The sequence below is a fragment of the Ursus americanus genome, chromosome 3, assembly GCF_024610735.1.
Source record: "Ursus americanus isolate L20-20 chromosome 3, mUrsAme1.1.p, whole genome shotgun sequence".
NCBI classification, from domain to species: Eukaryota; Metazoa; Chordata; class Mammalia; order Carnivora; family Ursidae; genus Ursus; species Ursus americanus.
The window spans coordinates 57,741,402-57,760,118 of NC_142129.1; the positions used below are offsets into that span (position 1 = coordinate 57,741,402).

At 35.0% G+C, this 18,717-nt stretch overlaps 1 protein-coding gene across 2 annotated transcripts in view; it reads left to right on the forward strand.

Moving 5' to 3' along the window:
• The window catches only part of AGMO (alkylglycerol monooxygenase), a 345,788-nt gene that overhangs the window by 169,019 nt on the left and 158,052 nt on the right, over nucleotides 1–18,717 (forward strand). The window contains exons 10-11 of one of the 2 annotated variants that reach the window (XM_087861006.1): nucleotides 165–281; nucleotides 16,010–16,092. In XM_087861006.1, the coding sequence (XP_087717132.1) occupies nucleotides 165–281; nucleotides 16,010–16,092 (200 nt within the window). The remainder of the gene's footprint in view (nucleotides 1–164; nucleotides 282–16,009; nucleotides 16,093–18,717) is intronic. The other variant, XM_087861008.1, reaches the window with a different exon arrangement.

Below are 18,717 nucleotides of genomic sequence, written 5' to 3' on the forward strand. Positions count from 1 at the left end.
TCTTCTATCCCAAAATAAGAAGAGAATGTTAGATTCATTTTGGAAAAAAGGAATAGCAAAGCTTTCTTTTCTTTTGCACATCTCCTCTTCACTTAGTGTGAATTTCAATGAGGCAATAAGCCAGGGAGCAATATATAGGAACGGCTTCTTTCTTGTCTTCCTAGGTCACAGGGGAAGAAGTCCCCTTCTCCTCATCAGTGTCTCATCTATTAAGGATCTATGCAGTTGTACAGTCTGTTCTGATGCTAGCATTTTATGAAGAGACCTTTGCAGATAAAGCTGTAAGTGGTATCCATTTTAAATATTTAGGAAATTTTGTGAGAAAATTATCTGTGTCACTTTGTCTAAAAATGGAAATTAGCTCCACATCTTATAGCTGTGCTCTATTTTTTTCTGTAATGTCTACTTTAATGTTGGCAATATCTCCCATTTAAGCAGGTAAGTTAATTCTCCTAGACTATTAAGTATGAATTAATTGATTATATCCAAAGTGTTCCTGTGTAGAATATCTATCAAACGGTTTACTAAAAGATATTGACTTTGATTTGGGGAAGTAGAATAAAAAGTCTTCCCTGAGAATTTTTTTTTATTTTAATGTTTTTTTATTATATTATGTTAGTCACCATACAGTACATCCCTGGTTTCTGATGTAAAGTTCGATGATTCATTAGTTGCGTATAACACCCAGTGCACCATGCAATACATGCCCTCCTTAATACCCATCACCGGTCTATCCCATTCCCCCACCCCCCTCCCCTCTGAGGCCCTCAGTTTGTTTCTCAGAGTCCATAGTCTGTCATGCTTCATTCCCCCTTCTGATTACGTAATCCCCTTTCTTTATCCCTTTCTTCCCCTACCGATCATCCTAGTTCTTATGTTCCATAGATGAGAGAAATCATATGATAATTGTCTTTCTCTGCTTGACTTATTTCACTTAGCGTTATCTCCTCCAGTGCCGTCCACGTTGCAGCAAATGTTGAGAACTCGTTCTTTCTGATAGCTGAGTAATATTCCATTGTATATATGGACCACAGCTTCTTAATCCAGTCATCTGTTGAAGGGCATCTCGGTTCCTTCCATGATTTAGCTATTGTGGACAATGCTGCTATGAACATTGGGGTACATATGGCCCTTCTCTTCACTACGTCTGTATCTTTGGGGTACATACCCAGTAGTGTAATGGCTGGGTCATAGGGTAGCTCAATTTTTAACTTTTGAAGGGACCTCCACACTGTTCCCCAGAGTGGCTGCACCAACCTGCATTCCCACCAACAATGTAGGAGGGATCCCCTTTATCCACATCCTCTCCAGCAATTGCTGTTTCCTGTCTTGTTAATTTTTGCCATTCTAACTGGCGTAAGGTGGTATCTTAGTGTGGTTTTGATTTGAATTTCCCTGATGGCTAATGATTTTGAACATTTTTTCATGTGTCTGTTAGCCATTTGTATGTCATCATTGGAAAACTGTCTGTTCATATCTTCTGCCCATTTTATGATTTGTTTATTTGTCTCTCGCGTATTGAGTTTGAGAAGTTCTTTGTAGATCTTGGATACCAGTCTTTTATCTGTAGCGTCATTTGCAAATATATTCTCCCATTCCGTGGGTTGCCTCTTAGTTTTTTTGACTGTTTCCTTGGCTGTGCAGAAGCTTTTTATCTTGATGAAGTCCCACAAGTTCATTCTATCTTTTGTTTCTCTTGCCTTTGGAGATGTGTCATGAAAAAGGTTGCTTTGGCTGATGTCGTAGAGGTTGCTGCCTATGTTCTCCTCTAGGATTTTGATGGATTCCTGTCTCACATTGAGGTCTTTCATCCATTTGGAGTTTATTTTTGTGTATGGTGTGAGAGAGTGGTCAAGTTTCATTCTTTTGCATGTAGCTGTCCAATTTTCCAGCACCATTTATTGAAGAGACTGTCTTTTTTCCACTGGATGTTTTTTCCTGCTTTATCAAAGATTAGTTGCCCAAAGAGCTGACGGTCCATTTCTGGGTTCTCTATTCTGTTCCATTGGCCTATGTGTCTGTTTTTGTGCCAGTACAATGCTGTCTTTGTGATCCCAGCTTTGTAGTACAGCTCGAAATCCGGCATTGTGATGCCCCCAGCTTTGTTTTTCCTTTTCAGCAGTTCCTTGGCGATTCAGGGCCTTTTCTGTTTCCATACAAATTTAAGGACTATTTGTTCCAGTTCCTTGAAAAATGTCATCGGTATTTTAATCGGGATAGCATTGAAAGTGTCGATTGCTCTGGGTAGCATGGACATTTTAACTATGTTAATTCTTCCGATCGATGAGCATGGAATATTTTTCCATCTTTTTGTGTCTTCCTCAATGTCTTTCAAGAGTGATTTATAGTTTCTAGAATATAGATCCTTTACGTCTCCGGTTAAGTTAATTCCAAGGTAACGTATGGTTTTTGGTGCTATTGTAAATGGGATGGATTCCCTAATTTCTCTTTCTTCAGTCTCATTATTCGTGTATAGAAATGCAACTGATTTCTGAGCATTGATTTTGTATCCCGCCACATTACTTGATTGCTCTATAACTTCTAATAGTTTGGGCGTGGATTCTTTTGGGTTTTCCATATAGAGTATCATGTCATCTGTGAAGAGAGAAAGTTTGACTTCTTGCTTGCCGATTTGGATACCTTTTATCCCTTTTTGTTGTCTGATTGCTGTTGCAAGGTATTCTAATACTATGTTGGATAAGAGGCGAGAGTGGGCATCCTTGTCGTGTTCCTGATCTTAAGGGAAAGGCTTCCAGCTTTTCCCCATTGAGAATGATATTTGCTGTAGGTTTTTCATAGATGGTTTTTATGAGATTGAGGAATGTATCCTCTATCCCTACACTCTGAAGGGTTTTAATCAGGAAAGGATGCTGTATTTTGTCCAATTCTTTTTCTGCATCTATTGAGAGAATCATATGATATTTGAATTTTTCCTTCTGGATAAAATCTAAGACACCGATCGATTTGCGAATGTTGAACCACCCTTGCATCCCAGGGATGAATCCCACTTGGTCATGATGGATAATCCTTTTAATGTACTGTTGGATTCTATTAGCCAGGATCTTATTGAGGATTTTGGCGTCCATATTCATTAGGGAAATTGGTCTGTAATTCTCCTTTTTGATGGGGTATTTTTAACTACGAACCAGCCCTCACTTAGGTATGTGTCCAAGATTTATACTAACAATTGATTTATAAACCTAAGCTAAGAATATATTTTAAAGTGTTCTCAGATTAGGTCTCGTGTGTCTAATAGAACCATGTTCAAAGTGTGCTTGGAGGAATCCCCTTGAACTGAAGTGTCAGCGTAGGGGCGCCTGGGTGGCACAGCGGTTGGGCGTCTGCCTTCGGCTCAGGGCGTGATCCCGGCGTTCCGGGATCGAGTCCCACGTCGGGCTCTTCCGCTATGAGCCTGCTTCTTCCTCTCCCACTCCCCCTGCCTGTGTTCCCTCTCTCACTGGCTGTCTCTATCTCTGTCGAATAATAAATAAAAATCTTAAAAAAAAAAAAAAAAATGAAGTGTCAGCGTATTCCCACAGATAAAGTCACAGTGATTCTGAACTCAGAGTTAAACAGCACAGAAACACACTGGGAGAAAGCAAGCCATCAGACAAAGCATTATCAGAAAGAACAAACAACAGAATCAAACGCTCAAAAAACAACAGGTGTTGGAAATTAAAGCAAAACATAAATTTAGTAAATTTAGTATGTTTGAAGAAGCCAAAGATGAAATTTAAAAGAAATTAAAATTATGAAAAATTAAGAAACAAGACTAAAGAAATCATAAGGCACATTTAAAAATTATCACATTAAAAGTGTTAGAACACAAAAATGGGATAACAGACCTGAGAAAGTCAATGATTTAAATAACAGTTTAAAGGCAAATTAAGAAAGAATTAGTGCATTAATAGAGTCATCCATTATTTTAGAAAATGACCCATTATATGGTGCTAAAAGATAATGAGATAAAAACAAAACGTGAAAAGTTATCTTCAGACATAAATAATGTGGAAAAGTAAAAAAAAAAAAAAAAAAAAAAGATGGAAGAATCCAAAAAAAAAAATTAAATGAATACAGATGGGATTAGTGGATAGTGAATTCAACCAAAACAAATTTAGTTTTTGCAAAAAATAAGTATGCGCTATTTACAGTTCATGAAATGCGCTATATATCAGTTCATGAAAACTTCATACTAATAGACATTAATAAATAATGTATGCAGAATAAATGTATCAACTATAGGGTTACTTTTAATAATAATAATATATAAGCCCTATAGAATCATTTTTAATAATTACATACCACTTTAATAATCCTAGTATAGTAATTCCCCTGGAACAACTACAATTATTCCATACATCCTGTATAGTGAATTTTAAGAAAAAAGCCTACTTGGAATAGATTACTGAGTGTATTAGGTAGGACTTGCTGGTTGCATGTGAGACATATTCAACCCTGGGTAAATTTATTAACTCATATAACTGAAGAGTTTGGGACTATTTCTTCAGGCAGTGGTGATCCAGTGAGTCAAGTAATGTCCTCAAGAACTTTCTTATTCTTTCCTGCAGCTATCCTTTCTTAGTGCAGATTCTCTTATAGACTGTCAGCCCTCATGGTGGTAAGATGGCTACCAGCAGCTCTAGTTTTAAATACTGCCAAACAAAGAACCCCAGAAGTGAAGCTTCCAAGTTGGAGTCTAATGTTCTGGATATCACTGAACCAAGCAATGCCATCCATCATTCTGTGAATGGGAGAACAGGGTCAGCTCCACAGGGGAAAAGAGTGGCTTAAAAGAAAATTAAATAGGTGATAATACATAGAAAGAGGGAACTAGATTTGTGTAGACAAAAATCACAAATGTTAGATATTTATAAATCCTTCTTGCTAATAAATATATGACCTAAAGTTGTTTTCAAAAATAATATTCTTTAAACACTTATAAAATGCATCGTAGCATGTAAACTTTGCTGTGGGGTATACCCTTATTTAAATTATTTATGGCATGAGTGTCTATTAGATTTATCTTCTGCTCTAAGAAACAGAATATCGAATTAAATGTGTCTTAAAAATAATTGGAAATTCAGTGGCAAGTGTTTCTGGAATTGGTTAGTTTGTCAGTTCAAACATGTAGAGCTTCCAAAAAGGCTTCTCTATCATTCTCTTGCTTTTAGCATCGTAAGATAATTACAGCAACTTCAGTCTGCTGTACTCATAGACTGTGACCAAAGGCAGCAAGTTCACTTCTTCTATAGCATCTTATAAATTTCATTTTGTTTAAGAAGGAGGAGAAAAAAGCCCCGGAATATTTCCCAGCAAATGTCCTTTTGTGTTTCATCTTTCAAGATGAATTCACATGTCCACACTGAACCAATAACTAACACCAGCTCATGAATTAACCATGAATGAATTATACCAAGCATAATTTATACCTTTGGGGATAAAGAGTTCACTTTGCCCCTGAGCACATTTCTTCCTTATACCTGGATAAAATCAGCATAGTAATAGTACGGAAGAAATGGGGGCTATTTCCTGGTTTTGCAGTCAATAGTGTGTGGTACAATGTGTCCTACTAAATAAAATAGGTTTACAGATAGTAATTATAGACATTACTGGATAATATGTTAAAGAAAGTCCACTTTAATTTTTAACCTTATTTAAAGACTTTACTGATTGGTATTATTCATATGTATTTGTGGATTTTGCATTTAAAATTAATAAGCAAACATCGTTACGAGTAGTGACCTTAATTTTGGAAGATAGACAAGTTCATATGTGCTCTCTGACTAAAGACAATGTTTTTACAAAAACTACAGTAAAATATTTAATAGACTTTTGTGATTATAACAGAAAATAATAAATTAAATTCTAGTTTCCATTTTGTGAAGTGAAAGTAAAAAATAGGATACAATGTGACCAGAAATTCTTGAGAATAGGATGGTAGGAAACATACCAGCTCACTGTTTGCTCTTTCATACACACACTGCAATTAATGAAACCAATTCCACGTTGTGCTGAGTTAATTTGCTTTTAGCTTCAAAATGAGATAAAATTTGAACTCCAGGATATATTTCAGGAGCACAGCTTTGTTAAAAACAGCATGAACCAAATCACTCTTAAGCAATACATGTGTAGACACCAAACTACCGTAATGGTTAGACTGAAACTCAGGTATTACATAAATAACCCATCACTGATTACTTTGTTAAACTACTTTGTTATCTTAATTTTTTCGCCTAAATAATGACTGGTCTATGCATGTATTCATAGAGTTTTCATGGTTGAATGAGTCCAGAAGAAAAGTTAGATCATCTACATCTAAATATCTAACTTGATAGACTGATCAGTGTTGAGTACAGTTTGCATTATTGAATTTTTTTAGTTGTACGAAGTAAAATCCCAAAATAAATTATACCAATTCATAGAAATAAAATTAGAAATTTAGCCATTTTGATTTTGAAATAATACCCCTTAAGTTCACCCAGAGATTTGATGATCTAGGCATGTATAAATACTTCCTGGGCAAAAATGTAGCTAGACACAGTGTATATTAAAAGATGCAACTTACAGCAAGGTTTCACAAGATTTTTCTGCTGCCATAAAAAACAGAAACTCCTATAGATATATTGACAAAGAGAAACACCAAGTGTTGAAATCCTTTTCAAACTGGAATCAGAGTTGGAGACAGCTTCGTTCCTGACACAAATTAATTTTGAAAGGTGTATTTGCTTGTTTCCCACACATGTTTTTCTTTGCTAAAAACATGCTGTGCAACTAGGAAAAAAGGTTGCTTATTTGTAAGGTTCTGTAGTGCCTTTCTAGTCTCAGCGATGTTTAAAAGCATATGAAGATATTAACATCCAACAGCAATATTTTTTTTCCAGATTCACTGTAGCCAATAATCACATAGAAGAGTTGTGGCTGACTTGTAATTGGGGGCCCTGCTGTGGTCCCACAGCCTTTTCTGTTTATGCATATACCAGAGTAGATAAATACTTACTTGTTTTATGTGTGCAAGCTCTGTATAAATAACTTTGGGAGTCAAAAAAGCAATTTGATGGCCACCACAAAGGTGTAAAAGGCACATTCCTTTCTTACCGAAACTTGAAATGCATACATTTAAATATATAGTGTTTAGTTTAGTGATATGACCCACAGACTTCTATGTTGATTTTGGTTTAGTAATGCTTGGGAAATCAGTTCCTTAGCTGCCAGGGTCCAGTTCATGGGGTGATATCATGAATACACGTTTGAAATGAAAATCGGACACACTAGCATGTTCCCAAAGTAAAACTGTAAAGGCGATGCTATCCTTTTAAATAAGAGGCACACTCAAAAGAGTTTGAGTGTATCACATTCTTCTTCTTTTTTTTTTTTTTTTTTTTTGTTAAAGATTTTATTTATTTATGTGACAGAGAGACAGCCAGCAAGAGAGGGAACACAGCAGGGGGAGTGGGAGAGGAAGAAGCAGGCTCCCAGTGGAGGAGCCCGATGTGGGACTCGATCCCGGAATGCCGGGATCACGCCCTGAGCCGAAGGCAGACGCTTAATGACTGCGCTACCCAGGCGCCCCGAGTGTATCACATTCTTAACATAGAATGTATAGTAAAGTTACTGCAGATACATTTTAACACAGATTATTTGATGATATATTTCAAGTTAATGAGGCATCTAAGAATATCCAGTATAAATTTGGGAACAGATTTTTATGGTTTTGAATTCCCCTGTATGCTGTATTCTGTAAAATATTATGGATACTGCAATTTTGTAAATAATGTTTTCATGTTGACATGTTTTAACAGATTCTTTGAAAAAAAATCAATATATTTAATGGTATTCTCGTAACACAGAGTCACTTGTGCAAATTAGATCTAGCTTAGGTCTCATATGAAATCTCTCAAGTCAGTATCTAGTGTCTACTCTTTTGTTTGTTTTTTTTTCCAGGGCAGTCCATTGAGATTTAATTAAATTTCTAAAGTTTTTAGGTGGTCACTGAAGTGATGTGAAAAAAGGAAATGTGAGTCAAAACGAGCATCAGTTATAACTGAGAGCCATGAAATAAATGTAATAAGTGTGCACTGAAGTATATTTTTAAAAAGCTATCTGTCTGATAAGCATACGCTTCAGGAACTCAGAAAAGTGGTTATCATGAGTTCCAGTGAAAAATATAATTTTTAAAAAGATTTTAACTATTTGATAGAGCGAGTGTGATAGAACACACAATTGAGGGGAGAGTCAGAGGAAGAGGGAGAAGCAGGGAACAGGCAGGACTCGATCCCAGGACCCTGGGACCATGACCTGAGCCAAAGGCAGATGCTTAACCAACTGAGCCACCCAGGAGCCCCCCAAAATTTAATTTTTGTACACTATATTGAAATATAATTAAAAGGGACATTGCACATTAAAAATATCATCTACATAAGTAAAAATATTAACTGTGAAATTAAACATATCTTCATGTTATTAGTATTGTCCCAAACTTTGATCACTATCAGACAGCTCCTTTAATAATAATACTAAACAGTCAACCATAACACTGCTTATAATTTGAATATCTCATTTTGATTTATGAAAAATATTTAAAAATTAGACATTTAAACTCAGCTTTGGAGACTCAAAGTCAAAATGCATAATTCTGAGGAGTGTATTTTCTCATTAAATCCCATTAAAAGTAATCTCATTAAAAGTAATGTAAAGAGGGGCACCTGGGTGGCTCAGTCGGTTAAATGTCCTCTTTCAGCTCAGGTCATGATCCCAGGGTCCTTGAATCGAGGCCTGCATCGGGCTCCCTGCTAGTGGGAAGCCTGATTCTCCCTCTCCCTCTGCCTCTCCCCTGTTCATGGTCTTTCTTTCTTTCTTTCTTTCTTTCTTTCTTTCTTTCTTTCTTTCTTTCTTTCTCTTTCTTTCTCTCTCTCTCTCTAAAATAAATAAATAAAATCTTTTTTTAAAAAATAATCCTCATGAGAAGAAAGTTTGTCTTTCTGAGACTGTCTTTTAACACCTCTTCTTTTCTTTTGTATTTTGAGAAATAACTGAAAGATATACAGCTCATGTTTTCACTTGTTTCTTAGTGGAAAAAAATAAGAGTTTTCTATCACAAGTATAGTGGAAGTTGGTGTGATTTCAGTGAAATCTTGAAGTGAATACTGATAATTTAGACTGGCTTCATTGACCCCCAAAATAGTTTTACTGAACATCTAAGAAGTATACTGTGTTAAAATGGGTATCTTCCAGCAATTGCTGTTGGACCTTGAGTTCTGAGGTTGCTATCTCTTGGATTAATTATTATCCAGTACTGAGGCAAGACTCCTGTGTTCTCTACCCAATGCCCAGTGAGCCATGAGGTTATCCAGTCTGGCTGGTGAGGACATGCACTCTAGCCCGCACTTTGTAAGCTCTCATGTTGCAAGCTGTAATCCTTCTCTGGCCTACGATAGTTTTCTCATATGCATGACCCAATATACTGGACTTGATGGATACTTTCTGTAGATTTCTAGAGTTTTCTCTATGCAGCTCTCTCCTCATTGGTACTGTCTTGCAAACAGAAGCCTCCTTGGTTTCTGCTAAATCCCAGCTCCACCTCTTCAACTCAGGGAGTCCACCAGACCCCCTGGGTTCCCTCTGTTCTGTGGCTTGGAAACTCTCTCAAGAAGTAAGGTGGTCATGTCATTTATATCCCATTTTTCTGGGAATCAGTGACATTTGTTACCATGTGCCAGTGTCTTGAAAACAGTTTTTTTCAGATGTATTTTTCTTTCAAGTGGGAGTAAACGGTCTATTGTTTTTCTATCTATCGGGAGTGCATTCATTTTTTAATGGAGTGGAATCATAGCATAAGTATAACTGTAGCATAACTGTTCTTTAAGTATTCAGTTAAAGTTTTTAAAATGCAGAGTTTTGCTTTTATTTCTTATATTTTTTTTTGGTAAAAATGCAGTAATTCATATCAGTTCAGTGTTTCTGAACAATGTATTCACTATTTTTTAGCCAATATATTTTCTCCTGTGATTAATATTTAGTTTCTTTGATTCTTGTGTGTTTGAAATTCTAGAAAATGCTCATTCTAATTGCATTCCTTTTTCTATGCTTCCATAGTAACCACCTAGGGGGCTCTGATAATTTAGAAAAAAAGAGTATAGTCAATATTGACAATTTTTTTAAAAAGCATGATCTTATTTCAAGAAAGTGTTTTGAGATTCATATACAAAAATTACAAATTATATTGTTGTATCCCCTGGGGTTCGGTTCCTGTGTCTGTTGTAATACTAAAAAGAATCTTCAGGCACTAGGTTTTAGCATGACAAATCCAGCCCCTCAAGGCATCTGGAAGGTGGAGCCCATAGTATGTGTGTGTGTGTATGGGGGGGGGGTGATGACTCAGCCTCTTAGCAGGTGTGACAGTAAACCCTATCTACTGCCTTCACATCAGAAGTCATTAGGGTTTAAGTATTAAATGATTTTTGTCCTCATTTTAAAGACGTTTAGGAAGATAACCATTTTGAGTCAAAATAATGACTTCAGAAGTTCTTTTCAGACACCTGTTAGAGAAACTCCTAACAAGTACTTCCTTGCTATAATAATAAAATGTAGACATTTTCATTTCCAAGTCCTTTGAAAAAAAATCATAGAAAATATTATCAAAGGATTTTTGACAATACTCAAAGGTTTTTATTTTTTTTTAAAGGTTTATTCATTTGTTTGAGAGAGAGAAGGAGACAGTGAGAGTGCAAGCAGGGAAAGGGGCAGGAGGAGTGGGAGAGAGAGTCTTAAGCAGACTTTGTGCTGAGCAAGGAGGGGCTCCATCTCAAGGCCCTGAGATCACGACCCAAGCTGAAACCCAAGAGTTGGGCGCTTAACTGACTGTGCCATCCAGGACCCCAATATAAATAGTGTTTAAAAAAGAAGTTGTTTATATAGAAGCATACTCTGATTTTACAGTATAGTGTATGGGACTGACGTTTCCCTTTGTGGGGTTTGTGAGGTAGGGAAATAGGAAAATTAGTTATGTTGATCAACAGAGTTTTTCTGTGAAATGGTGAAGAGAGAGATATCCCCATTCAAGAAGAAAAAAGTTTTCTTCTTTATAGCTGTGAGCAAAGAAAGGATGCCCACAAGCTCATTGATTAAGCACTTTGCAGCAAACAAGTAATTCTCGAGTTCCTATGTTGTTAATGTTGCTTCCTGAGGGGTTTTGTTTGTTTTTTGTTTTCTTTTTTCCCCATCTACTTAAAAGGAAATTGCACAGAGGTAGAGTTCTTCAAGCATACAAATTTGGACAGTGAATCCTGTACTGGGAAACTTCTATGGAAATAAGGGCAACTGAACTGCCGATTTAAAAGATCATTTTCAAAAGGAAAAATAATTCCTTGCTTGATAAAGCTTTATATAGTTATGGTCTTCCTCATTTTTTTTGTGTGTGTGATAAAGACTTAAAATGCATTCAAAGGTTAATTCAGAATAATTCCATTTTAGCACTTTAGGACAGCAATATTTTACATGAAAGATGTACTAGCAGTGGATGGTATGAAATGGGACTTAACCCAAGGAAAAATAAAATTTTATGTTATAAAAATACTAATAAGCTTTAAGTCATTTCACAGATTGTTTAAAACACAGGAGTCAAAGTGTTTATAATAGTCAAAGCCTATACATCCTATTTTATGTTTTTTTTTTTCTTTTTTGTTCTAGTGTTGCTGGCCTATGGACATATCATCAGGGATTAAAGTAGTATGATTTATAGGGCAGGGATTTTGTGTTTCTTACCCACTCTCTTAAATTCATACTTACCATGGTGCCTAGCACATGCTCAATAAGTATTCATGAAATGAGAACGTGTAGAAATTAGATATGACTAATCGATCATATGCTTTAATTAGCTTATCCGAGGATGATCTATGGAAAACCTTAGAAGTTACAAAGAGAAATGAACTCTTTAAAGGAAGTGTATGTGGTCTATATTGAATTCCTTCTTATGGTAATCTCAGCTTCTTTTAAACTCAAACACTTTTAAAACAATTCTGTTCTCTAAGGAATTCAATATTAAAGGATTTAATATTTAACATATTTAACATTTTGAAACATTTAGTATACGAATATCAAATTAATAATATTAAATTATGAAATATTAAATTATTAAATATAATCTATTTTTAATTTAAAAGAACTAAAATATTGATAGTAAATTAAATATTTAATGTTATAATATTACATTATTGGTTAAACCAATTAACATAAATTATTAATATTAAGGGCATGGATATTAAAACACAGATATAAAATATTCATTCATTTGATCAGTCTTTCAACAAAAACATTGAGTACTAACTATATGCCAGGCAATATTCTAGATGTTTGAGATGTAACAGTAAATAACAAAATATAACCTTTAATGGGGCTTACATTCTAGTGGGGTGGGACAGATAATAAACCGCAAGAGAATGCTCAAACAGATGTATAATTGTATAGAAGTGACAAGTGGATAAGTGCATAATTGTATAGAAGTGTTGTATGGAGAACAATATAACAGAATAAGGTTATAGATAGTTATAGAAAAGTACTGTTTTACATGACAGACAAGGATATGCATTTGAATAGTACCTGAATGAATGAAGGAATGAACCATAAAGATCCCTGGGGGAAGTTGCCCCAATAGAAGGAACAGTAGGTAAAACAGACTTGAATGGGAAGGATGCTTGTCATGTTCAAGGGAGAACAAAACTTGTGATATGAAAGACAGAGAGATTGCTCAGGGACAATATGATAATGGGGTATGTTATGTGAGGGACAGAGTAGGGACTTTGAGTTTTATTCCAACTAGAATTTGAAGCCCCTGGAGGATTTAGAACATAATATATGATATGACATATGTCTAAAAAAGAGTCAGAGTTCTGGCTGTAAAACTGTGGGTAGAAGGCCATGATAGGTAGACATGCAATCTAAGAAGTGGAGACACCAGTTAAAAGAGTATTTCAGTTGTGGTGGAGATCATGTTGGGTTGGAACAAGATTTGTTCACAAAACAGATGCTTGTAACAAATATCTTTATTCTGAATGTACTTCGAATTTAATGCCAACATTTTATTTTTAACATATTAGAAGTAGACAGTGAGAGGAAGAGTCAAGGATGAGTCACAGTTTTTTGTTTATTTTGCTTTTTGGGTTTTTTGGTTGTTTTTTTTTTTTTTTTTTTTTGCTTGAGCAACTAAAAACCTGGGTGTGCCATTTTAAGAAGAAGAAACCTGGGGATGTGTAGTGTGAAGGAAGGAAATAAATACACAGTTTTAGACATGGTAAGTTTCAGGTGCCTTTTAGTCAGGTAGAGGCTTTGACTACATAACTGGATAGACAAACATATTAAGTTGGTGTTCACTCTGACTCCAGGACCAGGAAGCAATTTGCATAAAGAGGAGTTCTTTTTTTTTTTTTTTTTTGTTAAGGTATCATAAATTCCCTAACCAAAATTTAAAAATCTATATTTATCCTATCTCTGAATTTCCAATGATATTGGAAAGAGTTAATGGACCTTTTATTTGTGCTTCTTTATTTTATTGTAATTCATTAAGGTTAACCTAAGTACCATTTGAAAAATCAGTATAGCGTGAAAATAGTAACAGTGATATTCCTATCATAACTGTTAGTAGAGTGCCAGGCACTCTTCTTAGTACCTTATTGTAGTTGCTGCCAAACTCATTTTATGTCAAATGTACCAAACACATAAAAGAGCCTTAAAAATGCCAAATAATTTCCCTATGGTTACATGCCTCATACATTCAATGTATAATTCCAAATCCTATATTCTTACAGAGCATTTAAAACCGTGCTGTAGTTTTTGGGCACATGTTATTTCTTCCTTTCATATGAATTTTCTCCTAAGGAATCAAAATGAAGTGATAGTGGTGGTGAAAGCAGCACTTTTCTTTAAAGACAAATGTTTCTTTTAAGCAACCATTAATCTGCTCAAGCACACCTAGTTACTTTGAAGAGGAAAATGCCCAGAGCAAGCCCAGGCCAGGAGGCCCCAGAGGATGGAAAGTTACTAACAATAAGCTAGAGATAACCAGAAGCCCTGCTGGGAGCAAGAGATAACCTGCCTTTTCAGTTTCTGTAAACAGGCTTCCTGCCACAGTCTCCCTGCACTACTGTTCCCACCTAAAGCAGCCCCCACTCCTCCAGTTAAAACCCCCCTACCAGCAGTCACCATAGCCCTCGGAACCTGACTACCTGCAGTCCCCTATAAAAGCCCTATAACCCCATTCCCCGGGGCCCAGAATTTTGAGCACGAGCTCATCTGGGTCAGCCGGAGTAAAATACGAGTTCTCCTACTTCTCCGAGTGTCACTTGGTCTCTCACTGGTCTGATCTTTATTTTTCCGCAACAACTTTACTACCAAGACATATTTATCTGGTACTTTTGCCACACTGTCCAAAAGTAGCCACTGCTGAATTCCACAAAACCAAATAGCATTCCACTAAAACATTCTGGTGTCCACTAAGCTTTCCCTCTTACATCTGATACCTAGCTCTGTCCCCATATCCCGAAACATTCTGATACTTTTTAGTCATATTGTTGATTACTCATCAATACTTGTCTACTAAACTATTGCTTTGTTTTAAATCCCTGTCAATTCTGGCCATCCAGGCATATGGTGGTGTATAGGGAGGTGTTGTAAGTTGGCCATGAGGTCAGGGTTGATTTATAAGGAGGTGTGGAGCTGGGGTACTGGATGTGAACCGCAGTTGCAGTTGGTAGCTTTTGCTTACTGTTTGTAACTTTGGACAGATGCAATTTTTGTAGGAGTATATATTAGTTAATATTGAGTTGAAATTACCTCTTGTGATTTCATTAAAAGTAAAGAGAAAGACTGCATCATGTTTTGATCACTGTTTTAGCCACTTTGTTGTATCACACTTCTGGTGTTCTCATTAAGGTGAAACATAAACACCATCAGTGTGATACAACAAAGTGGCTAAAATTGTGATCACAACATGATGCAAACACTCTTTCTGTAGGGGAATCAGTCAGGAGGATGTGTATCCAACTTTTTGCTTTTACTGATCCACTTTTAAACTAAAGCAGTATTCATCTACCCTAAATAGCAGCTATATAACCTCGGCTTAGATCTCTGTGCCTGTCCCCTTTAAGTTTGTTGCTCATATTTATCCACCATTGCCACACTCTGAGGTCAGGAAGGTATATTTTACATTTCAGAGGCATCGTTTACTTCTGTGTGATGATGGAAAAGTTACTTAATCCTTTGGTTCCCAGTTTGTTTGTTTTTCCATATAAGAAGGAGGTATAATGATACCTTATCTGTAAGGTTGTAGGGACTATAAAAAGATTGAAGTATACGAAACATATAATGTGGAAGGTATAAAATAGTAGATTTTCAATAAACATTATTATTAAGTTTTTACATGAAAACAAGATGCATAATTTATAATTATGATGAAAATATGTTCTTTAACAATAACTCAAGAGATAATTTTTGACATGTACATATGAACCTGTAGATTTCATCAAATATGAGTATGTATTTGTACAGTATGTTCCATTTATGTGTTTGTACTCATAAGCACATTCTCCTTTAAATATTTTCTGTATTAAAAACAGCTTTGGGTTTGAAACCACAAAGAATCAGTGATATTAAAAATAGCTATCGGAATGTGCTATTTATTCATAAAAATGTAAGTGATTTCTCCATATGTGAGGACATAGGTGTTTCAAAGAATTATGAAAGTCAAAACTATAAAGGAGAATTTTTAGAAAGAACACTTTAAGCAAAAATATCTCTGTGGAAGTGTCTAATTCATTTTCTAAGTATCCAGGAAGATAATTAAATGACATTAGGAAAACCAAAATGTCCTTTGTGTATTCACCCTTTTTAAAAAATGTTAGTGACAAATGGGGTAATATAAAATAAAATTTGAGGCTGGTTTTCTTGACAGCTTTGAATTCTGATGTTCTTTTTGATAACCCTCCTTAAGAATTTATTGGTCTCTGTGTTTCTTTGACAGGCACTATCACAGGTTACACTCCTTCTGAGGGTTGGCTTCATTATCCTGACTTTGACCTCCATTGGATTTCTTCTGGATCAAAGGCAAGAAGTAAAATTCTTTCATTTTATGTAGTTTTATAATGTTATTTTAAAAATATATGTGAACTTTGATATTCATCAAACATTCCTTATTAAAAACAATGTTAAAAGTATAACTTCATGATATTTTAAATTAAACAGCGTGGCAGTTTATCTAATTTTTAAAATCAAGGGTGCATTTTAAATTCAAGCCTTTTAAATGCAGCTTAGATTTTTAAGGTTACTAAAGAAAACCTATAAATGTAATGAGTAATTTGGCAAAACATGGACCATAACTCTGAGTACTTAATAAAATATGAAACATATTTGAGTACTTTTACTTTGCCATTGAACACTTCACAATATGTGCCAGAATGTATATATACTGTGTACTTAAAGTTTATGTCCTTTCCCTCACACAACATATTTAAAGAAACTTGTATTAAATACCACCCTAAGGAGGACATGTATTACATGGAGCACTGGGTGTTATATGTAAGCAATGAGTCATGGAACACTAAATCAACAACTAATGATGTACTGTATGGTGACTAACATAAAATAAATAAATAAATAAATTAAATAAATACTACTCTAGCCAGAAAATATATTCACCTGTACAATTTCAAAATGCTTTTATGGCAGGAAGTTTATAGAAAAATACCTATTCACTATTGCTTAGTATTTATCAAGCATTGATATTAATACCAATACCAATATTTATGCAGTTAATATGTGCCATGGAATATGTTATTAATTCTTACAACAATGCTCTGAGATAAGAATTACTATAAAGCCCATTTTACAGATGGAGAAAATCAGACAGATAGTAAGAGATAGAACAGAACACAAACCCAAGCAATGTGATGCCTGAATTCACATATTATAGAATTTACATACATTGTAGCTTTGTGAAAAAATTCCAAAAAAGAAAAAAAAAACTTAGTCATTCTTGAGATTTGATCTTTGTTGTAGTATAATTGTTTATCAAGTAGCATTCCTTTCAGGAAATTTTACATACAAAAGTCCAGAAAACATACACTTAATTTATGTCAATGGTATGTTACTTTCCCAAGGAAAGCTTAATGGATGTTCTGGAATAGCAACAGATTCTGGAGTTTTATCAGGATCCAAATCATCAAGTTAGAAATGAACCTACTAAAAACAGAAAAAAATTTTCCCAAGTGAAAGAAAAGGATAAGTCCACAGCCAGAGATCTAAGTCAAAGTGATATAAATAACATGCCTGATGGGGTATTTAAAGCAATGATCATAAGGATACTCACTGTACTTGAGAAAAGAGTGGAAGACACCAGAGAGACAGAGATAAAAATGAACCAATTAGAGATGAAGAGTGCAGTAAGTGAGATTAGGAACATGCTTGATGCAATGAACAGCAGACTGGAAGAAGCAGAGGAACAAGACCTAAAAGATAGAGTAATAGAAAGTAATCAAGCTGAACAAAGGAGAGAAAAAAGAATTATGCAAAAGGAGATTAGACTTAGGAAACTCAGTGACTCCATCAAATGCAATAACATTAGCATTATAGGAGTCCCTGAAGAAGAGGGAAAAAAAGGAGGCAGAAAATGTATTTGAAGAGAAAATATCTGAAAACTTCCCTAATCTGGGAAAGGAGATAGATATCCAGATCCAAGAGGCACAGAGAACTCCCAAAAAATCAATGAAAGCAGATTCACACCAAGACATATAATTAAAATGGCAAGATATAGTGATAAAGAAAAAAAAAAAAAAAAGCAACAAGAAAAAAAGACAGTTACATACAAGGGAAACCCCATAAGGCTATCAGAGGATTTTTTAGCAGAAACTTTCCAAGCCAGTAGAGAGTGGCATGATATATTCAAAATGCTGAATGGGAAAAATCTGTAGTCAAGAATGATCTATCCAGAAAGGTTATCATTCAGAATAGAAGGAGAAATAGAGTTCCCCAGACAAACAAAAACTAAAGTAATTCATGACCACTAAACCAGCCCTGCAAGAAATTTATTATTTCTGAGTGGGAAGGAAAGACCAACAGTGACAGTACTAAGGTGGGAAACATGAAAGTGGTAAAAATGAATATTTTTGTAAAATTTCAGTCAAGTACCTCAAAAAATAAATAAAATATAAAATAAAATAAAATAAAATAAAACACCAAATACTTAAAGCATGGGGAGGAGAGGAGTATAGAAAGAATGGGTTCAAATTTAAATGACCATCAAATTAATACAGATTGCTGTATGCAAAAGATATTAAATACAAACCAAATGGTAACCACAAATCAAAAATCGCTAATAAATATGCAAAAAATAAAAAGAAATCCAAATATATCACTAAAGAAAACTAGCAAACCATTAAACAGATAAGAAAGGATCAGAGAAAATCTTCAGAAATAACCACGAAACAGGTAATATAATGGCAATAAATACATATCTATCAGTAATTACTTAAATGTAGATGGACTAAAGACAATCAAAGGACCTAGAGTGACAAAATAGATTTTTAAAAAAGAGACCCATCTATATGCTGATTAGAAGAGACTCATCTCAGAACTAAAAATACCTGCAGGTTGAAGTGAAGAAATGGAGATACATTTATCATGTGAATGGGTGTCAAGGGAAAGCCTGAGTAGCAATACTTATATTGGAGAAAA